Source organism: Netta rufina, assembly GCF_964035555.1.
Source record: "Netta rufina genome assembly, chromosome: 20".
Lineage (NCBI taxonomy): Eukaryota > Metazoa > Chordata > Aves > Anseriformes > Anatidae > Netta > Netta rufina.
In genome coordinates this window covers 10,644,778-10,662,822 of record NC_140144.1, presented here as the reverse complement: position 1 = coordinate 10,662,822, position 18,045 = coordinate 10,644,778, and the positions used below count along the sequence as shown (strand labels likewise).

Below are 18,045 nucleotides of genomic sequence, written 5' to 3'. Positions count from 1 at the left end.
GGCCCTTATTGCTTGGGGTTTAATTAGGGTGTACAGCCAGCCCCGGTGTCACTGCATGACGGCGTGCCGGGGCCTTACAGCCCTGCGTCCTCCTGGGCTGCAGACAGAAGCCGTACGGCCCTGCTCAGGGCAGAATTCGCTGCTCTGTGAGAGCTCCTCCGTGTTCCTGCAGGAGCAGCAGGAGCTGACTGCAGCCCCCGGTGGGGCTCAGGGGTTTCCAGCCGCCTTCCCAGCGCTCGGCTCTTGCCCGCGTCCCTCCTGCACTGCCGAGGATGGCGGGGAGGATCCGTGGGCAGGCCTCAGGTTGGATTTCCTGGGGTTTTCGTAGGCTTTCTTACAGCCTCGATGTTTAAACCTAATGTCTTGTATTTATTCCGAAAGGGCTTTCATCTGATTTTCCCTCTCGGTTAACAATTTAGCTGTCAAAACCAATAACGGCGAGGATCCATCCCCGGCCGCCATCAGCTCACGTTACCGTCCTCCAATTACTTCATGGTGGAACCGCTGCTGGGGCTTTGCCGGGGAATTATCAGGTTACTAATGAAGCCCGGGCAGCGGCGGGCGGCGAGACACCGCGGCGGTGGGTGCGGGCCCGGCTGCGGCACCCGGCCCGGCCCCGCCGTGGGGGGGGGGGGCTCCGGGACCGAGGCCGCTCCCGGCGGGGCGGCGCTGCCCGCGGCGGCCCCGTGCGCCCCGTCGGGGCGGGCAGCGCCGGGGCCGGGAGGGGGGCCCGGCGACCACCCCCGTACCCCCCCCACCCTCCCCTCCCCTCCCATCCCATCCCCTCCCCACCCCGCGGGCGGTGCCGGTGCCGCCGCAGGTAGCGGGGCCCGGCGGGGCGGGCGGCCCCCGGGGCTCGGCGGGGGGGCGCCGCTTCCTGCCCGGCCCGCGGCCGCCCCCGGCGGGGGAGCGGGGCCGGCGCGGCTCCCCGCCCTTCCTGCCGCGGCCGCGGGACGCGCCGCCCGCGGGCACGGAGCGCGGCGGCGGCGGCGGGCGGAGCGGGGCGCGCCCGCCCCATGCACCGGAGCCATGAGGGCGGGCAGCCCCGGGGCCCGGGCCGCCGCGCCCCGGCCGGCGCCGAGGCGGGCAAGGTGAGCGCCGTCGGGGCCGGGAGCGGGGCCGGAGAGCGGCGGCGGCGGCGGCGGCGGGGCCGGTACCGGGTGGTGGTGGTGGTGGTGGGGGGTGGGGGGTGGGGAGAGCGGTGGGGCCGGGACCGGGGTCGGGACCGGGGCCGGGGCCGCTCGCCGCCTCCCGCGCCGAAGGGGAGGATTTTTCCATCCCGGCGCTTTCTGGGGCGTTTTGTGCTCGGCGGAGGGAGAGGGGGAAGAATTTCGATTTTTAATTACTACCATTAAAAAAATCAAATTTGCAATTCTTTGGGTGGCCTGATGGATTCCCTGATTGACAGCCGGAATTGACACTCTGGGTACCTCTTATCTCGGGCATTTACGGCAATTTCTAATTGCAGGTAGTTTGTGGGGTTTTTTCAGCGCTTTGGCTCGCATGGGAACCGAGCGATTACTTCAAGAGGCCCGGGTTAAGTGCAGGCAGGGAGAGAATTCAATCCACATTCAAATTGCTTCATTAAAGAGACGCAGCTTTTGTTGCAAAGGATTTAAATGGCCACTAGAAAGTTCTTATTTATTGTTTTGAGGCGGTTTATATAGGGTGCCCCGCGCTCGCCCGGCGCATGGAGCCGCAGCCTCCCTCTCCCGCTCTCTCCCGCAAGGTGATGCCGCCGGAGCCGCTGCCCAAGGGGAGCGCCCGCTGCCTCGACCCGCACGCCCGCGCCATGGTAAGCGGGGCCGGGGCCGCGCCGGGGCTGCCGGGGGCACCGAGACCCGCCGGGCCGAGCCGGGCCGGGACCGCGGGGAGAGCGCCGGGCCCCGGGGGGGTGGGGGTCGCGGGCGGCCGAGGCGGGGCCGCGGCTCACGGCCCCCCGGCTGTGCCCGCAGTCGCAGCCCGACGGGGAGCCGCTGCCCGGCGCCCTGGAGAAGGAGGACGCCCGCTCGGCGCCCAGCACCCCGTCCACGCCGTCCGTCTGCTCGCCGCCGTCCTCCTCCTCCTCGTCCACGCCGTCGGCCGGCAAGAACGTGTGCTCCAGCTGCGGGCTGGAGATCCTCGACCGGTACCTGCTCAAGGTGAGCGGCGGGGGCGGCGGGGGAGGCGGCGGCGGCGGGCGGGCGGCCCCGGGTCTCAGCCCCCTTCTTGCCGCAGGTGAACAACCTCATCTGGCATGTCCGCTGCCTCGAGTGCTCCGTGTGCCGCACCTCGCTGCGGCAGCAGCACAGCTGCTACATCAAGAACAAGGAGATCTTCTGCAAGATGGACTACTTCAGGTAGGGGCCGGGCCGCCGGGGCTAAGAGGGGCGCGGGGGGAGCGGCCCCGTCGGGAGCGGAGCGGCCGCGCCGGCCCCGGTGCTGCCGGGGAAGGGGCCGCGAAGCTGCGGGGCCGCGGGGCAGAGAGCCCCGGGGCTGCTTCGCGGCGGCCGGGAAAAGCGGCGGCTCCCCGGGCACGGCCGAGGCACCGCAGCCGGTCCCGTGCCCTCGGCGGCTCCGGTCCTCGCCGGCCCCGCGGCTCCCGGGCAGGGACCGGGAGGCGTCGGACGGCACCGGCCCGGCGGCTGCGGGCAGGCTGAGCCCGCACCGAGCCGTCGGCAAGGCTGAGCCGTTGCTCCAAGCCTTTTCCTGCCGCGTAGCACCAAAAAACGCCGCGGCGTCGTTGGCGTTAGGGCGAGAAAGCGGCGAACCGAGTCCCCGGCGGCGGGGAGCGCCCGGCCGGCACCGGCACCGGGGCAGCTCGGGACCCCGGCGGGCGGAGGAGCGGGTCCCGCTGGGGGCCGGTTGTTGGGGCTGCGGCAGCCTTCGGGTGGCGAACCCCAAATCGGAAACCATCCCCTGAAAGAGAGGCGCGGGGATGGAGGGTTCCCGAGCTCCGCGCCGGGGTTTGGCTGCCGGCAGAGCCCCCCGCTCCGGCTTCGCCCATCTCGCCCGCCGAGGGAGCGCAGTTTGCCCCAGGAGGAAGGGGAAATCGCAGGCAGGAAATGAGAATGACCCCGGCGGGGCTGTGCGGGGCTCGCCACGACGGCCGCGATTCGGCTCGGCTCGGCTCGGCACGGCTCGGCAGCTCCCCCGGGCAGAGGTGCTTCGGGCAGGGCGTGCTCCGCGGGCAGCGTATTTAGGTGCCTCCAGGGGCTTTATTTTATTTAATTTGGTTTTGGTTTTATCTCATTATTTTTAAGAGGGTCTCCAGATGCGGCAGGAAAGGGGCCGTGCCCCCCGGCCCTCCGGCGCGGTGCTCTCGGTGCTCGGCGGGGCAGCTCCGAGCCCGGCTCCCCCCGCGCCCGCCCCGGCCCCGCCGCGCCGTTGTCCGCGAGCAGCCGGCGGGGGGAACCGGGGATCCCACCGGAATCCTCCTCACCCGGGGCGGAAAGCAGCGGGGCAGCCTGGGGTGCCTTTGTGCTGCTTCGGAGCAATTCCAGCGCTTTCCGTTAATTAACAACCGTTCGCACGATATTGCTATTTTTTTTTAAAGACGGGCGGTTTTTAAGGACGGGCTCCGAGCAGCGGCTGAACCCCGGCATCGCGGCGCTCGCCGCCCGCTCCACCGGGGACGTTCCCGGCCGGAGCCGCTGCTGGCCGGGCCGGCCCCGGCTGCCCGCGCTGGGGCGGCCGCAGAGCCGGAGGTGGCGTTTGCCGTTTGCACAAAACGATTTTAATTTTTATTGAATTTTTCTCGAGCGTGGAACGACGCCGGCGGGGCCGCGACCGGGTGGGGACGGGGCTGCCCCGTTCCTGGCCGCCCCCGGGGCCCCGAAGCCCGCGGGCACCGCGCTGCCGGTGGGGGACTCAAAGCGCCTGTTCGGGCATTGCCGAGCCGTGCCGAGCCGTACGGGGCCGGGCATTGCCGTGCCGAGCCGAGCCGAGCCGGTCCCCGCGGCGAGCCCCGGGCGGTGCCGATCCGCGCTGCCGTCGGTGCCCGGGGGCGGCCGAGCCCCGGCTGCTGCGGGGCCGGGGCCGGGCTTCAGCGCCGCGATCGGGAGCCGTGGATGGCCGGGACCCCGCGTCTCGCGTGGGGGTCCCCGGGGCTCTCCGGCCGGCAGAGCGGGGCCGCCGGCGGGGACTGCCCGGGCTGGGGTCCCGCAGCCCGGTGGGGAGCCCCCGGGAGCCGCTGGTGCCCGTGGAGGGCCTGCAGCCCCGGGCAGCAGGGACCCAGTGCTTGGCCAGGGACAAATCCGACTCTTTCGACTTTTTAAATTATTATTATTATTTGCCGAAGCGTGTTTTTAAAAGAGGAGTAGAACTGTCCCCCTGTCCCTTGTGTCCCCCTGTCCCTTCCCGTTCACACAAGAGGCTGTGCTGGCACTGCCACGGCCCCGCAGCTCCGTGCGCGTCTTTAAGCAAGCGTCGCCGTTTCCTGTGTCTTGTCAAATAATTGCACTTGGCATCCAGGGCTCTAGTGCTTCGAGGAGAACCAAATTAAAATTGGAGCTCGTGGAGCTCCTTTGGAGGAACATTGTGTTCCCGGGTGATGCGAGGGCTGCTCACGGCCAAGCTCCCACGGCTGCGGTCTCGGGGAGGGCCAGCACCCCGCCGTGGTCCTGGTGTGACCCCCAGGGCACCCGGCCGTGCTGGGCAGCTCCGGGGCACAAAAGCTTAGGGTCCCTGCGGGCTGGGGCAGTGCAAGGCCCACGGGTGGGCCAGGGCCAGCGTGGGCTCTGTCGCCCCCAGCCTTTGTGCCCCTGGGGTGCCTTTGTGCTCCAGCCTGAGCGCAGCCGTGGCTCGCCGCGCAGGCAGGCTCGCTTCGGCAGCGCGCTGCTGCTCCTCTGCGTGGTTCAGCACAGATCCTGGAAGCCACAGCCACGGCTGCTTCTAGGGGCTGTGTTAGGAGCTTCCTACAGAGCACACCCAGGGAGATGGGGACGTGTGGAGCTGTCAGTGGCCCTCACTCCAACCCCACAGGCAGGGGGGTGCCAGGGCTTGGGGAGCTGCAGCACCTTGGTGTCCGTGAGCCTGCACGTACCAGGCACCCTCCTGCCTCTGCTCTCCCCGGAGGAGGCAGGACGGGTCTTTCTGGGATGAGTCCCTCCCGGTAATGTCACTGCTGCTTTCTATCTCCCGGTGGGGGTGCGGAGAAGCTGGCAGCATCTGCTCACCCACCACAAACCGCATGCGGGGCCAGAGCTGTGGATCCAGCCGGTGTTGGCAATGCCCTGGCCCAAGCTGTGGTACGTGGGCCAGGCTGCGGAGCTGAGCTTTGCCATCAGAGAAACCACCTGGGCTTGGGGAAAGCCTCCAGCTCTGTGTCTCCTGCTGCAGCGTGGCTCCATCCTTGTCCCCTCTGTGCCATGCGGGCAGCAGGACCCCAGAAGCCCCTCACTTGGTGCCCCTCAGCTGCCGCGTGCTTGGGGCTCCCTGGGCTCTCGCTGCCCGTGGCAGGAACAGGCTCAGAGAATTGAAGTCAGATTTATTTTTGAAACACCATTTCCCATAGCGATGGGTCAGGGCGGTTTCTCTCCCCACGGGTGGTGATGTCCCTGTGGTGACAGCCCCTGCTGGGTGACAGCGGGTGCCTATGCACGGCCCTGGCTTGGTTTGGTTTCCATCAAAACCCCCCAGCTGCAGCCAGTGCTGGAAGCAGGCGCTGGTGTGAGAGCTGCGGGCGCAGCATCGGTGGCTGCCGGCGCTGCCTCCTGCACGGCCCCGTGCCCGTGTCCCCCTGCGGGACCACGGGGTCTGCGTGGGGCGAGCAGAGTGGCCTCTGCCAGGAACTGCCACTGGCCAGGGACCCTGCCTGGCCACGGGGACACCGTGCTGCAGGTCTGAGCCACCCGGGTGTCCCCGTGGATCCCAGCCTGCGTGGGGTGATCTTCCCGGGCCGTGCCCGTTCCAGCGCGCAGCTTGGCCTGCTCCGGAGCAGGGAGCGATTGAACCGGGGAGAGGCGATTACCACGTGCTATTAGTTCGTTTAAGCCTGCCCCCTCATTTGATAGCGTTCAGCAAATACGACTGTTTATATAGCACATTGTTCAAAGTAATTCGACTTACAGGAACAATCTTTACTTCTAAATAAAAAATTAATACAGTTCTTTTGTTTGTGCGTTTATATAAACGAGCTGGCACAAAGTCAGTTTACAATGTTCCCATCTGAAGTAAATTAGCGAAGTCTCTTAGCTAAGTCTCTGTATAATTTCAGCACAGAAATGTCCTCTCAAAAGCAGCCTTTTTTTTTGTTGGTTGGGTTTCGTTTTTTATTTTTTTTTTTGGTCAGCTATGGTCAGGCTGAAAAATTTAAACATTTCTCTTCCTCCCAAAGAGTCTTGCAGTTAGTGACTCGGTACAGGATGGTCTTGCAGCATCTCCCCAGGGTCACGGAGGGGTGGCAGCTCAGGGACGGCTCAGCCGTGGCGCACGAGGCTGCGGCGTGCTCCCACCTGGGGCTGTCTCAGGGTGCCCGGAGCGGTTGCGGTCGCTGCCACCTGCCCAGCTCTGCAGCCTCGAGGCGCTGCAGCGAGAGGTGCCCTTGGTGCAGTCCCCTCCGTGTTCCCTGCCTGCAATGCAGGAAATGCTCGGGCTGTTCGGGCAGGGGATGGCAGCGGCTGCTGCTTCCCGGCAGGGATGGGGACGAGGAGCGCGGGGCCGGGTGCGAGCCCCGTGACGTGGTGACTGCGAGCAGGGCTGCGTCGGGGCCAGCACCAGCCCTGCGGAGCTGGAGGAGACGCTGCTCTCTCCCTGCTGCTTACTGCTCATTGCATGTATTTTTTTTTAACGGTTTTAGTAAAGCTACAATGTGAAAACCCACCCGTGTTAGTGGAGGCCGTGCCCGTGCTATGGTGGCACCGCCTGGGCTCGGTGCAGGAGCGGTGGCCTGGTGGAGCTGCCAGCAGCGGGGCTCTCAGAAGCGTGCGCTGAGGCACGGCCCCCCCGGTGTGTGGGGATGCGGCGGCCTCGTTACCTTTTCATTTCACTGAAATACTTCCTAGCATAAATAACTCGAGCGCGATCATCATCTTCTCGCCGCGAGGAGACCTCCTCGTAGGAGGAAAAAGCAGATGCATACGTCTGTGTGTGTGAGGAGAAAACACATGTTTTGATTTATTGCAATAGGGGAAAAAACGGCTCTAACAAAATTTCCATCTGAGTGTCACACTGCCTGTTATCAAAATAAAAAGCCCACGAACTTGGAGGCTGATTCATTGCACTGCGTGACCTCAGCGCTCGCTCGCACGGCTCAGCCCCGCGGCCGCGCCTGGTGCTGCGGGGCCGCGCTGGGCCCCCTGCCCGCGGTAGCCCCCGGGGGGCGGTTTCCCCGCAGCCCCTTCCCTGCGTGGGCTTTGTGGGGTTGGGGCTGGTTGGGGTGGGCGATGGGGCGGCGGGGGCTGCCCGCCCTCACCCTGTCTCCTCTCCTCCCGCAGCCGGTTTGGTACCAAGTGCGCCCGCTGCGGCAGGCAGATCTACGCCAGCGACTGGGTGCGGCGGGCGCGGGGCAACGCCTACCACCTCGCCTGCTTCGCCTGCTTCTCCTGCAAGCGGCAGCTCTCCACCGGCGAGGAGTTCGGCTTGGTGGAGGAGAAGGTGCTGTGCCGGATCCACTACGACACCATGATAGAGAACCTCAAGCGAGCGGCGGAAAACGGTACGGAGCCGCGGTGCAGCCCTCGGCGCGGGGACATTGCTGCCGTGGTGAGGTGTCGGGGCCGGTCCCGCTGCTGCTGGGGGCATGTGGAGAGTGGGACGGTGCCTGCCCAGAGGCTGTTGCTGTCCTGGGGTGCACGTGGGTGTGATGGGCTGGCGCTGCTGGTGGCAGAGCCGTGTGCTGAGGGCAATGCTGGGCACAGCCCCTGGTCCAGCTCCCACCGCACCGCCTGGTCTTGCTGCCGCGTGCGGCGAGTCAGAAAACCTCAGGGATTTTGAGGCCGTGAGTCATAAACCTAGAAGGTGGGGAACCTGGCAGGCAGATAGACTGTTCCTGTCTTTTTCCACCAGCCCTGGGATGGGTTTCTCAGAGCTGTGTGCTGCTGTCCCTGCTGTGGCACGTCACCAATGGCCTCCTGTTCCCACCCAAGTCCCGCTCTCACGGCGCTGGGCTGGTGCCACCAGGTCACGCAGCGCTGCGGTTCCTCCGGTGCGGCCTGGCCCCAGTGCTGGCCCAGAGGGTGCTTGGAGGAGAGAAACGGCTTTGGAAGGTTTGCGAGGCCACATCGTGCCACGTTACCACCAGGCTGGGCCAGGAGGGAGCCTGGCCAGGTCCTGCCCCACGTGCTCGGGCTGCAACCGCCTCCGGCTCCCTCCCGTGCTCATGTCTGTGGTGAGGAGATGAGCGAGGGTTGTGGCAGGGCTGCTTGCTTTTATTATGTTGGGCACTGAGAGGCTGCCCATGGAGATGCTCTGCGGCCATGGGAATGCTGAGAGAAATGCCCAGGGACCCCATGGGGCTGTGCTGGGGCATTGCCCGCCTGGGAGCACGGCTCCTGCCCGTGCTGCCCCTTGCTAGTGCTTCATGGGCATGGGGAGGCAAACGCCGCGTCCCAGCCCGTGCAGCATGTGGAAGCTATTAACAACCTGACACGAAAATAATCAGTGTTTCTGTTTACAGCCTTTGAGTAAGAGAATGGAAACAGCGTGCCCTGTCGGGCTGGGAGGGTCCTGGCCGCGGGGCCGGTGGTCGGCTGGCTGTGGGGGTGCGGGGCTGAGGCCGGGCACAGGGGGTGGTGGGGAGAGGCTGCGGGTCCGGGGGGAGTGTGGGGCCAGGCTGCGACCGTGGCCGGGTCTGGCTTCAGGGCCCTGCAGTGCCCTGGTCCCGGCTGGGGCTTGGTTTGCACTGCAGGGGGGGTCCCTGCCAGTGCTGGGGAGCCCTGCGGAGCTGGGGCACAGGGCAAGTGTCCTCGGGCAGGTGCCCGGCTTCGAGCGCAGTGCCCCTTGGCTGCAGGAGGGGATGGGGAGGCTCTGGAGAGCAGTGTTGCTGCAGAGTTAGAGGGCCACACTTTTTTTTCCCCCTCCAGTAATTACCCAGCAATTTCTTCAGCACATGAGGTTTTACACACAAGAAAAATAAACAGATGTTGCTGAAGTCAGAGTCCCATTCATCATCCTAAAAGAACAAGTCAAACTATATGAGAAAGTCCTTCAACTCAAGCCAAGACAATCACAGCCCGGTCCAGCTTGCAGAGCAAACGTCGTGGTGTGCAGGCACATCCTGGGAGCGGGGCGAGCGCCAGCCCTGCGCAGGCACCCTCCCTCATCCATCACTCCTCCGGGCAGGACGCGGGCTCCGGTGGGGTCCCCAGAGCAGGGTGGGGGCCCTGGCCCTGGCTGTCCCCCCACTGTCTCTGTGGCTGTGTGAGTGGGGCCAGGCTCGCCCCGAGGCCCTGTTTGGGCAGTGGGGGACAGTCCCTGTCCCAGTGTGTCCTCCTGCTTTGTGGCTGCTGCTTGGGGTGGTGGCAGCACGCGGAGCAAGGTCACTGGCACCACTGCCGTGGGGCCCTGGACATGGTCAGGGGAAGAGCAAGGAGCCCATTCAATCACACCCTGAGTGAATGGGATGGGTGATGGAGGCAGTGTAGCAGTGGAGACAGGGCCACGGGGCACAGCGTGGGTGTCAGTGTGCTCAGCAGCACGCAGGGTCCTCTTCTGAGCTGCTCATGGGGGGACGCAGCCTGGTGGTGCCACAAGCCGAGGACGTCAGTGCCTTCCTTTACACACCACAACGTCCATCTTCCCTTTGTCCTTTCCCCATCCCTCATTCCCCACCTCTTCCACAAAACTGCTGTTTTTTCCAAACTTATCAGGGGCAGCATTACCACTTGGGGACAGAGAGACTCAGTGCTCCCTCTCTGGGTCAGTGCCACTGCCCCGTGCCGCGATGTCCCCAGGCAGGGCAGGGCAGGGAGGACGCTGCATGTGTGTGTGCTGGGAGGTGCACGGCTGTTATTCAGCTCCCACAGCGCTGACTGCAGCACTCTGGGCTTCTCTCCACAGGCAACGGGATCACGCTGGAGGGGGCCGTGCCCTCGGAGCAGGACAGCCAGCCGAAGCCGGCCAAGAGGGCGCGCACCTCCTTCACCGCCGAGCAGCTGCAGGTAGCGGGGCTGGGCCGGGGGCTGGGGGGGCCCGCGGTGCCCGGCCTCACCCTCACCCCTCTGCTCGCCGCCCGCCAGGTCATGCAGGCACAGTTTGCTCAGGACAACAACCCCGACGCACAAACGCTTCAGAAACTCGCAGACATGACGGGGCTGAGTCGGAGAGTCATTCAGGTAGGGGCAGCCGTGGGGCGAGCACGTGGGACGTGGGGTAGAGGTGAGGTGTGGGCACCAGCACTCCCACAGTGGATGGAGAAGGGGGCACAGGGGGGCACTGGTGACCCTGTGATGGGAACACTGGTGCTAAATGGGATGAACATCCCTCTAGCCCCTTGTTCCCTTGCTGGCCACCGGGCTTGCTGCATCCAGCAGCTTTGTGCTCTCTTTTGGGTGCATTGTTTCGCAATGCCAGCACCACCCTTGCCCTTTCTCACTCTTTGATTTTCAGTATTTTTTTTCTCTTTTTAATGCAATGAAAAAAAAAATACAGCCCTGGCCAATCCAAACAAATTATGGGGTAGGGAGCTGCCCCTAACACACTGGCTGCAGCACTCTGTCACTGACCTGGGCACAGGCAGGACCGGTGCTTCAGCAGCGAGGTGCTGGTCCTGCAAGGCTGCACCATTGGTGTTGGGAAGTTTCAGCAGAAAAGAGGGCAGCAACGTCCCTGTCCCTGTGCTGTGTGTGAGGGATGGGAGAGCCGTGACAGAGGGGCTGGGAGGAAAACAGTACCTCTGCCACTCCTGCAGCCACCCCAGCCGTGCCCTCGGCCACATTCGTGCTCCTCACTTCAGCGTGCTGCTGACACTTTCTGCATACAATGAGAGCACGAGTGATTAAAATAAACTTGGAGCTTTCATCCAGGAATTGTTTTGCCAAAGACGCATTTAAATTTCTAGCGCGTGAAAATCTGGCTCGAGCCTCGGTTATTGAGACTCTTCATTTAGAGAAAGATCAACTGGTCTGCACGCTGTGCTGTTTTTTACGTGGGTATTTTTTAAAGGTGCTTCGAGCAGGAAACAATTTGTCAAACGCTTGTGACTGTTTCCTTCGCATGGTCCAGTGTGCGTGGCCTCAGGGCGCTGATCTTTGCTGTGACTTGTGGAAGGTTTCTACTCCCAATTATCCTTCAGAAATTAAAGCATAAGAAAGAAAACACCACATTAGGATGGAAAAAGCCTCTCTGTATGTTTTAGTTCTAGGGTGTAGCCCCCTAACTATTCCTTTAATTAGGAGCAGTGAGATACGGTCAGAAGGCTCCTGCCTGCTGGTGGATGCAGTAGGGCTGTCTCCTGTCATTTCTCAGCTTCATTGTGCTGCTGATGTGGTTTCTGGACACAATAACCACAAGAGATTGAATTGTTTTCGTCATGCCTACGGTCGCAGACGCAGCTCGCTGCGGAAGGGAGCGGTGTGATATTTAGCGAGAGCTCCTGCACAGCCCGGTCGTGGCATTTCACCCAGCGACTCCTGCGCCAAGCACGAAAGTTTTCATTGCCTTACTGAAGAATGGTGTCGGTTCTGACCACGCCAAATTAACCGTAATGGTGCCACTTCAGGCATGCTATTGTCTGTGCTTTCTGGAGACAAAAGTCTTCCTCCAGCGAGCGCAGAAAAAAAGCAGTGGGAGGCAGTGGACGCTAACAAGGTGTTTCAGCGCGGAGATCTCCAAATGCGATGCCTTTTTGTAAATACCCCGCGGAGGCAGCTCTCACAGGGTCTTTGTGAGCGACCGCAGCTCAGCCCAATTCCCTCTTCACGCAGTGTCTGCTGCTTTCCTTTCAGGTTTGGTTTCAAAACTGCAGAGCCCGCCATAAAAAACACACGCCCCAGCACACAGTGCCACCCTCGGGGGCCCCCCCGTCCCGCATCCCCTCCTCGCTCCCCGAGGACATCCACTACTCGCCCTTCAGCAGCCCGGAGCGGGCCCGGATGGTGACGCTGCACGGATACATAGAGAGTGAGTGAGGGGCTGGGGAGGGGCTGAGCAGTTTGGTCCCACAAAGGTCCCTGCCTTGGCTTGGCTTTAGGGCCCTCGGCCTTCCTTGGGTTCCCTTTGTCGTGGAGAGCAGCGTGGGTGCATCCTGTGGAGCTGGTGTGCTCCTGCGCAAGGTCAGAGGAGCTTTTCCTAATAACTGCTGGTTGCTGATGGACTGTTTGCGAGTAGGATGGTGTTGTTGGGGTGGGAGGGGTCACCAGGATGGAGTCTCTGGGCTCTATGCAACCTGTGAGATTTCTCCCCACCCTTGCCTGCACCAGAAGTGGCTTCTCGGTGCATGTCCCTGGGTGCTCCCTGCCAGGAGCCCGGCCATGCCACTTGCAGGGCTCGTGTTGTTGGCAGTAACGGGGCTGAAGCCTCTTCTCATCCACAGGTCAGGTACAGTGTGGACAAGTGCACTGTAGACTTCCCTACACTGCTCCACCAGTGCACCTCAAAGCAGACATGGAAGGACCACTATCTAATAGGGGTGAGAAGGTAATTGTACTCTTTGTTTCAGGCTTTGGGGCCAAACTGCTGCTTGTGTAATGTCATTGCCACTGCCTGCTCATGCCAGCAGGGCTGCTTCGCTGTGATCTATAGCAGCTGCCAGCTGCTCATGGTGTTTGCTTCATTCTGGTGGCCCTAGACTGATGTACCAGCTGTTGGTACATGGCACCGATTTGTTCTGCACTAAGTTCCTCTCCTTGTGATGTGCTGGGTGGGATGCTATGCCTGGAGCCACTCAAGTCTCCAACCTCCCCCTGCCTTAGCTCCTGTGTTTCTGGTTTCTCCCTTCCCTGTGGTCACTCGCTTCTTTCCCTGCTCTGCTGCCCCGCTGTCAGCACGCTTGGTCTGCTAGTGACTGCGCGGGCAGGACCCGCGCCACGTTCTGACTTCCAGCTCTCCATGAGCTAATAAGAAGTATTCATTTCTTGGGGATTCCAGTATTGCTTAAAGAATAACAACTGGCCATCATCATATCTTAAATAGGAATGTTATTTCACAATGCCTGGCTAAGAAACAATATTGCATATAGATTTTTTTTTCTTTTCAGTACTTCAGTATCTGCCCATTCTAATGTAGAGCTCATTTTTGGGACAAGGCTCCTGAAATGATGTATACATGCCTAGGCTCAGGATTTTATTTAGGATCCCAATTTAAGTGACTTCATTTTGAGGAAATACTATACTGAGCCTTTGGCAACTCTTACTGTTGTAGCTTTCATCTTTACTTTTAGAAGCTCTCACCATCTCTTTCCAAATCTTTCTCTATTCAGTGCAGCAACCAGAGATTATTGAGCTCTGCTTCAATAAATGCAAGCAGGGACACAGCAAAGTTACTTTTTTGGTCAAAATGATAGCATTTTATCTTGATATCTACACAGAAAACTGGAGAGTTTTCAGAAAATATTACTCTGTCCTGACGCTGTCCTTCAAAGAAAGTCCCCAGCAGCAACTGGCTCCTGTGACTTCAGTGCAATTACTTGTGGACGTTGCAGGGCTGGGTTCTCAGGACATGGGGCTGCCCCCCAGACCAGTTCCTTTTCCAAACAATTCCTGCTGTGCTCAGTTCTGGAAACCTAAAGCAGCATCTTTTTCCTCATAGACTGTGAGATTTGCTCAGAGAGCAAACAAGATACCTACAGGCTGCGCTGCGCCGTGCAGTGCAGTTCTGCAGGCTAACAGGGAGCTGGTGACTCCCTTAGGGGTGCACTGCTGTGCTCCCTTTACCTCCCGCTTGTTATGCTGTGTGCTGCCTTCCCTGTGAGCTCTGGTCTGTGGAGTTCAGGGGCAAGAGTGGCTCCAGAAGGAGTTTGTCCCACGGGCAAGTCACTGCCCTCTCTTTTGGCTGGGTGTGTGTGCTGTCTGGCTGTTCCCCGAAAGCCCATTTCCGTGGTGAGGGCCATTTGTCTCTGGAAGTGGCTAACGCTTGGTTCACGTTTCTCCCACTAGGTCATCCTCTTTCAGTACTGACTGCGCGAGCTCTTCCTCATCTGCCCACGGCGCTACCAGCACCACTGCCCCTCAGTCGCTGAAACAGCGTCCAGCCCGAGGCAACTGTTCTCAGTCATGCAGGAGAAACTCAGATCCAGCACTCTCAGTTGTTCCCATTGACCAGCATCTAACATCCACTATTATTTCTCCAGCAACACTCTGTGTATGTGTGTGTCGAGTGCAGAGTTACATTTTTCACTTGTTTCTTGTGGACTTGTAGAATGACAGTGAGTCTCTCCAAGGCAATGCCAGACACAGCCAAAATTAGTGACTCTGCTGTGCTTACAAATCCTGCTCCCCAGTCACGGGAATATGAACAGATCAGTTCACGCTGAGTCACAGGGGGTTTGATGATCACCTATGAATATAAAGAAAGGAGGAATTTACGTGGTCTGGCCTGATTCTCTTTTTGCACCAGTGAAGCAGTGTTGGTTCCCGGACGTCCCTCCTTATTTACACTTGCATGTGTGAAATCCGAAATGGGCTCTTTGGCTCAGCAACTCAATATACACACAGGACTCCTGAGCCAAAGCCGCAGGTAGCTGTGGCTCCACTAAGTGGAAAACATGATGCCAGCTGGAAATAGGCAGTTTTCCTTCCTCCTCAAAGTGCTTTAGAATCACATGTCCTTTGATCACTCTGTAAGGTAAGTAAACCTTAGTGTTTCCCCCCCTCATTTTGTAGGAGGGGAAACGGAGATGTCCTGAACCGAAAGGAGCGGTGGGGGTTGGTGGCAGAGCCAGGTTTAGCACTCTGAAGGTTTTGATTGCTGACTTGTTCTCAGAGCACTGAATATCTCTCTCCTCTCATAGCCATCTGCCAAATCTTTCATTGTTTTTATTATTAGTCTCATTTTTTATTAACAAGCTACTTTATTTCAGTGGAGTCATGTTGGATCACAAATGGGTGATTTCAAAGTGTACCTACACAAAACTTAGGCACTCCATACACTGGGCCTGGGGAATCCCTAAAGGAAGCTGATTGTAAATGCGTAGAAAAGTCTTGCCCTGGTACGGGCCCCAGGAGAGGGACCCAGTGCCGTGCCCAGTGCTCGCTGAGGGCAGCAGGGGAGGAACCTGGGAGCAGTCAGGGAGGTGCAGCCGGCGGTAAGGCCGGCAGGAGTGGTCCTGGCTGAGTGGCAGCAAGGTGACGGCGTATTCCTTTGTCCGTCAGTGCCCGATTACCTCTGCCCTTGCCTTGTTCCCCCTTCCTGAAGCACGACTGTTGCTTCTGCCATGGCTGGGATGGAGGCGCAGCCCCAGCCGGCTGCTCGCAGAGGAGCGGGTGATGTGGGGCTCACCCTCAGAGGCAGTCTCACTGCAACAACAAAGGAAGTACTCGGCCCTCTGGCCCCAAATCAGGAAAAAGCCTCTGAAATGATACTTCATTGACAGTAAGAACAAAAGTAAACAGCTAGCATTTGCCAGCCCTTCTCAGCTTGCACCAAGCCATGAGCAGGCCGATAACAAAACCTCTCTCCACGTGAGCTCATGGGTCTGTCTTGCTGCTCGGTGTTTGCGCGGCATTTCCAAGAATGTGAAAGCCTACCATGAGCCACAGTTAGTGCGTGACGTGACTGAGCGGTGCCTGCGGGACAGACGACAGGAATCCATCGGTTGCATAACTTGTTTTCGGTTCAAGCTGCAGATACACGTGTTTTTCTCTCGGGGAGATCCATCTCCAGCAGCCCTTGGTGGCTGAGCTGGGTGGGTGGCACCGGGCCGGGCCTGCTGGGCACTGGTGGCCCTGCACGGTCACCATGGGCTGCACAGGGACTTTGTGAGGAGACACGGATATCTGCTGAGGTGGCCACTGAGATCTCTTGATTTGAGGAATAACCAAATGCAAGCACACGCTGGTATGTGTTGGAACAAATACATACAAACCTCTGTGTGTGTATGTATGTAAAGCAGGGAGATTGATGGTTGTATTCGGACAGTGAGGCCAGTATTCTGTCTAACTGCAGCTAGCAGCTCTACCTCCATTTTAAAACAGCATTTGGAAGGAGGGAGGAAATTAGGTCCGTAAAGTATTATTGTCACCTCCTGACGCACCAATAACCACTTCCAGCGTGTGACCCACCACAAGGGACTCCCGCACGCGTGGCCTGGCAGCAACCACCGCTCCAAAGTGTCTCCGTGGGGCAGGAACGGTCACAAGCTGCTCCCGTTCCTGCCACTTTTCTCCCTGTCTGTAGCGATGAGCGAAAGGACTGGCAGACCTTTTGGTGGCTGTGAGTGCTGCTTCCCGGCATGGGTGGCTGCGGGGTGTACGTGGTGTGCTGTGTCCGAAACGGCCTTCAGATGCTGGGGGTGGTCGGCGGGGTCACCAGGGCCCCACTTTCTTCTCCGTTTGTGCTCGCGCATTGGAATGATTGTTTAGTTGTGGACTTAGTGCTATAAACTAATGGGTAGCTGTCCAATTTAAGGCTGAAGGAGAGACCTCAGGCTGTAACTTGACCTGACATCCCCCAGTACTTGAGATTTCCACAACTGTTTTGTTGAGGGAGAAAACGGTCTGTTGCATTTATCTTCTGTCTCAGCAGTGCAGTGAAAGGGAGGCTATTAACTATGTATCTGCTAAATATCAGCTTAGTCACTGACCAAGAGAACCACTTGTGAAATGTACTGTATGTCAAAGTTTTTGTAGCTGATACCACGGACGGGACCAGCATGCGAAGCGCAGGGTAACGCGGAGGTCTCTCCCCGGCCGCGCTGTGCTCACAGCGACCTGCACTGCACAGACCCTGCCCGAGGGCAGCTCCCCCCGTAAGTAGCCAGGAGCAGCTTTGCTAATTCAGAAATCAGGCTCTGTTCATATTAAGCCCAAATTGTTTGCAAAAACTGGAAGCAATTCAGCTTGTGCAGTTTTAGAGCTAATTATGTGTATGGAAAATACTCAACTCTACCAAGAATGTAAGAAATTCTCTAATTTATTCAATACGTTGTTTCACAATATATTTCACACTGACTGTTGCCACTGAACCAAACCTTATCTCAGGTCATTTGCATTCATCTCCTGTCTGTAGATTAAAAAAAAAAAAAAAAAGAAAAGAAAAGAAAAGAAAAAGTAAAACTCATTCTCATTTTCTTCGTTTATTCAGTAATTGCCAAATAAGTCCTGGTGCAGCAATGCAGACTCCATGTATTAAACTTTTCCAGTTGCTATTTACAAAAACTTTTGCAGACAAAATCTGGTGAAGATAGGCAGTGAAAGGCTTTTCACTCAATTTTAATAAGGTAACTAAATATAGTGAGGGTCTGAAAGTGGAATGGTTTACGATTTTATTGCTTTTTTTTTTTTTTTTTTTTCTTTTGGCTCACGCTGGTTAACCCCAATGCCCTAGCTAAAGGTGCTTACACAACTTACTAGTTGGGACGGGGGAGTGGGAATCAATCCTGCACTACTATCAGTGATATATCTGTAGGATGCCAACTATAGACACATCGGTTTTATTTCATCAGCCAATCATTTTGTTGTAGCATGTTGCAATTATGCATGTCTTGGCTACAATGGTTAAAAAATTCTCTAAATGAATGGACAGTCAAGACTAATATTTATTTTAAAAATTAAAACTAAATTGTAAGCACTTTTTTGTAAAACCAATGTCTGTTTTGTTACATACTTTTAATGTTGTGCTTTGTAAATGTCTTATTTGTGTAATAAATAAAGTTAATGCAAGTAGAAGTGCTGGCACTTACATCCAGAAAATGATGTAATTCCATTTTATTTTATTTTTAAATACTTTCTGGCTTACTAATCAAGCAGCAACCCACCCAGTTTTCCTCTTTTATTATTTTGTTAAACTCTGGCTTCAGGAGAGTTCAACAAACGTTCGTAGTAAATGGATATAATTTCCTAGTTAGCAAACCAGTCATTAAAGAATACCTCTGGTGTACATTATTACAATGATCAATCAATATCAAAGTACTGAGCAAAAAGAGAGGAAAGGAATTCACCAGGACAGCTAACTAAAATCTGGGAAAATAAT

The 18,045-nt window shown here is 58.6% G+C and overlaps 1 protein-coding gene across 3 annotated transcripts; it reads left to right on the top strand.

Moving 5' to 3' along the window:
- The first annotated feature begins 961 nt into the window (after window positions 1-961).
- Window positions 962-17,953, top strand: LHX6 (LIM homeobox 6). 3 transcript variants are annotated; one of them, XM_084298905.1, is made up of 10 exons: window positions 962-1,091; window positions 1,655-1,795; window positions 1,956-2,141; window positions 2,218-2,339; window positions 7,416-7,636; window positions 9,979-10,079; window positions 10,158-10,253; window positions 11,865-12,039; window positions 12,452-12,555; window positions 14,013-17,953. In XM_084298905.1, the coding sequence occupies exons 1-10, from the start codon at window positions 1,017-1,019 to the stop codon at window positions 14,031-14,033; spliced, it is 1,242 nt and encodes a 413-aa protein (XP_084155031.1). In that variant the 5' UTR covers window positions 962-1,016; the 3' UTR covers window positions 14,034-17,953. The 3 variants fall into 3 exon arrangements, with proteins under 3 accessions (XP_084155031.1, XP_084155032.1, XP_084155033.1); XM_084298906.1 differs by having other exon boundaries at window positions 987-1,091; window positions 1,730-1,795; XM_084298907.1 differs by having other exon boundaries at window positions 1,075-1,153.
- Window positions 17,954-18,045: the final 92 nt, after the last annotated feature.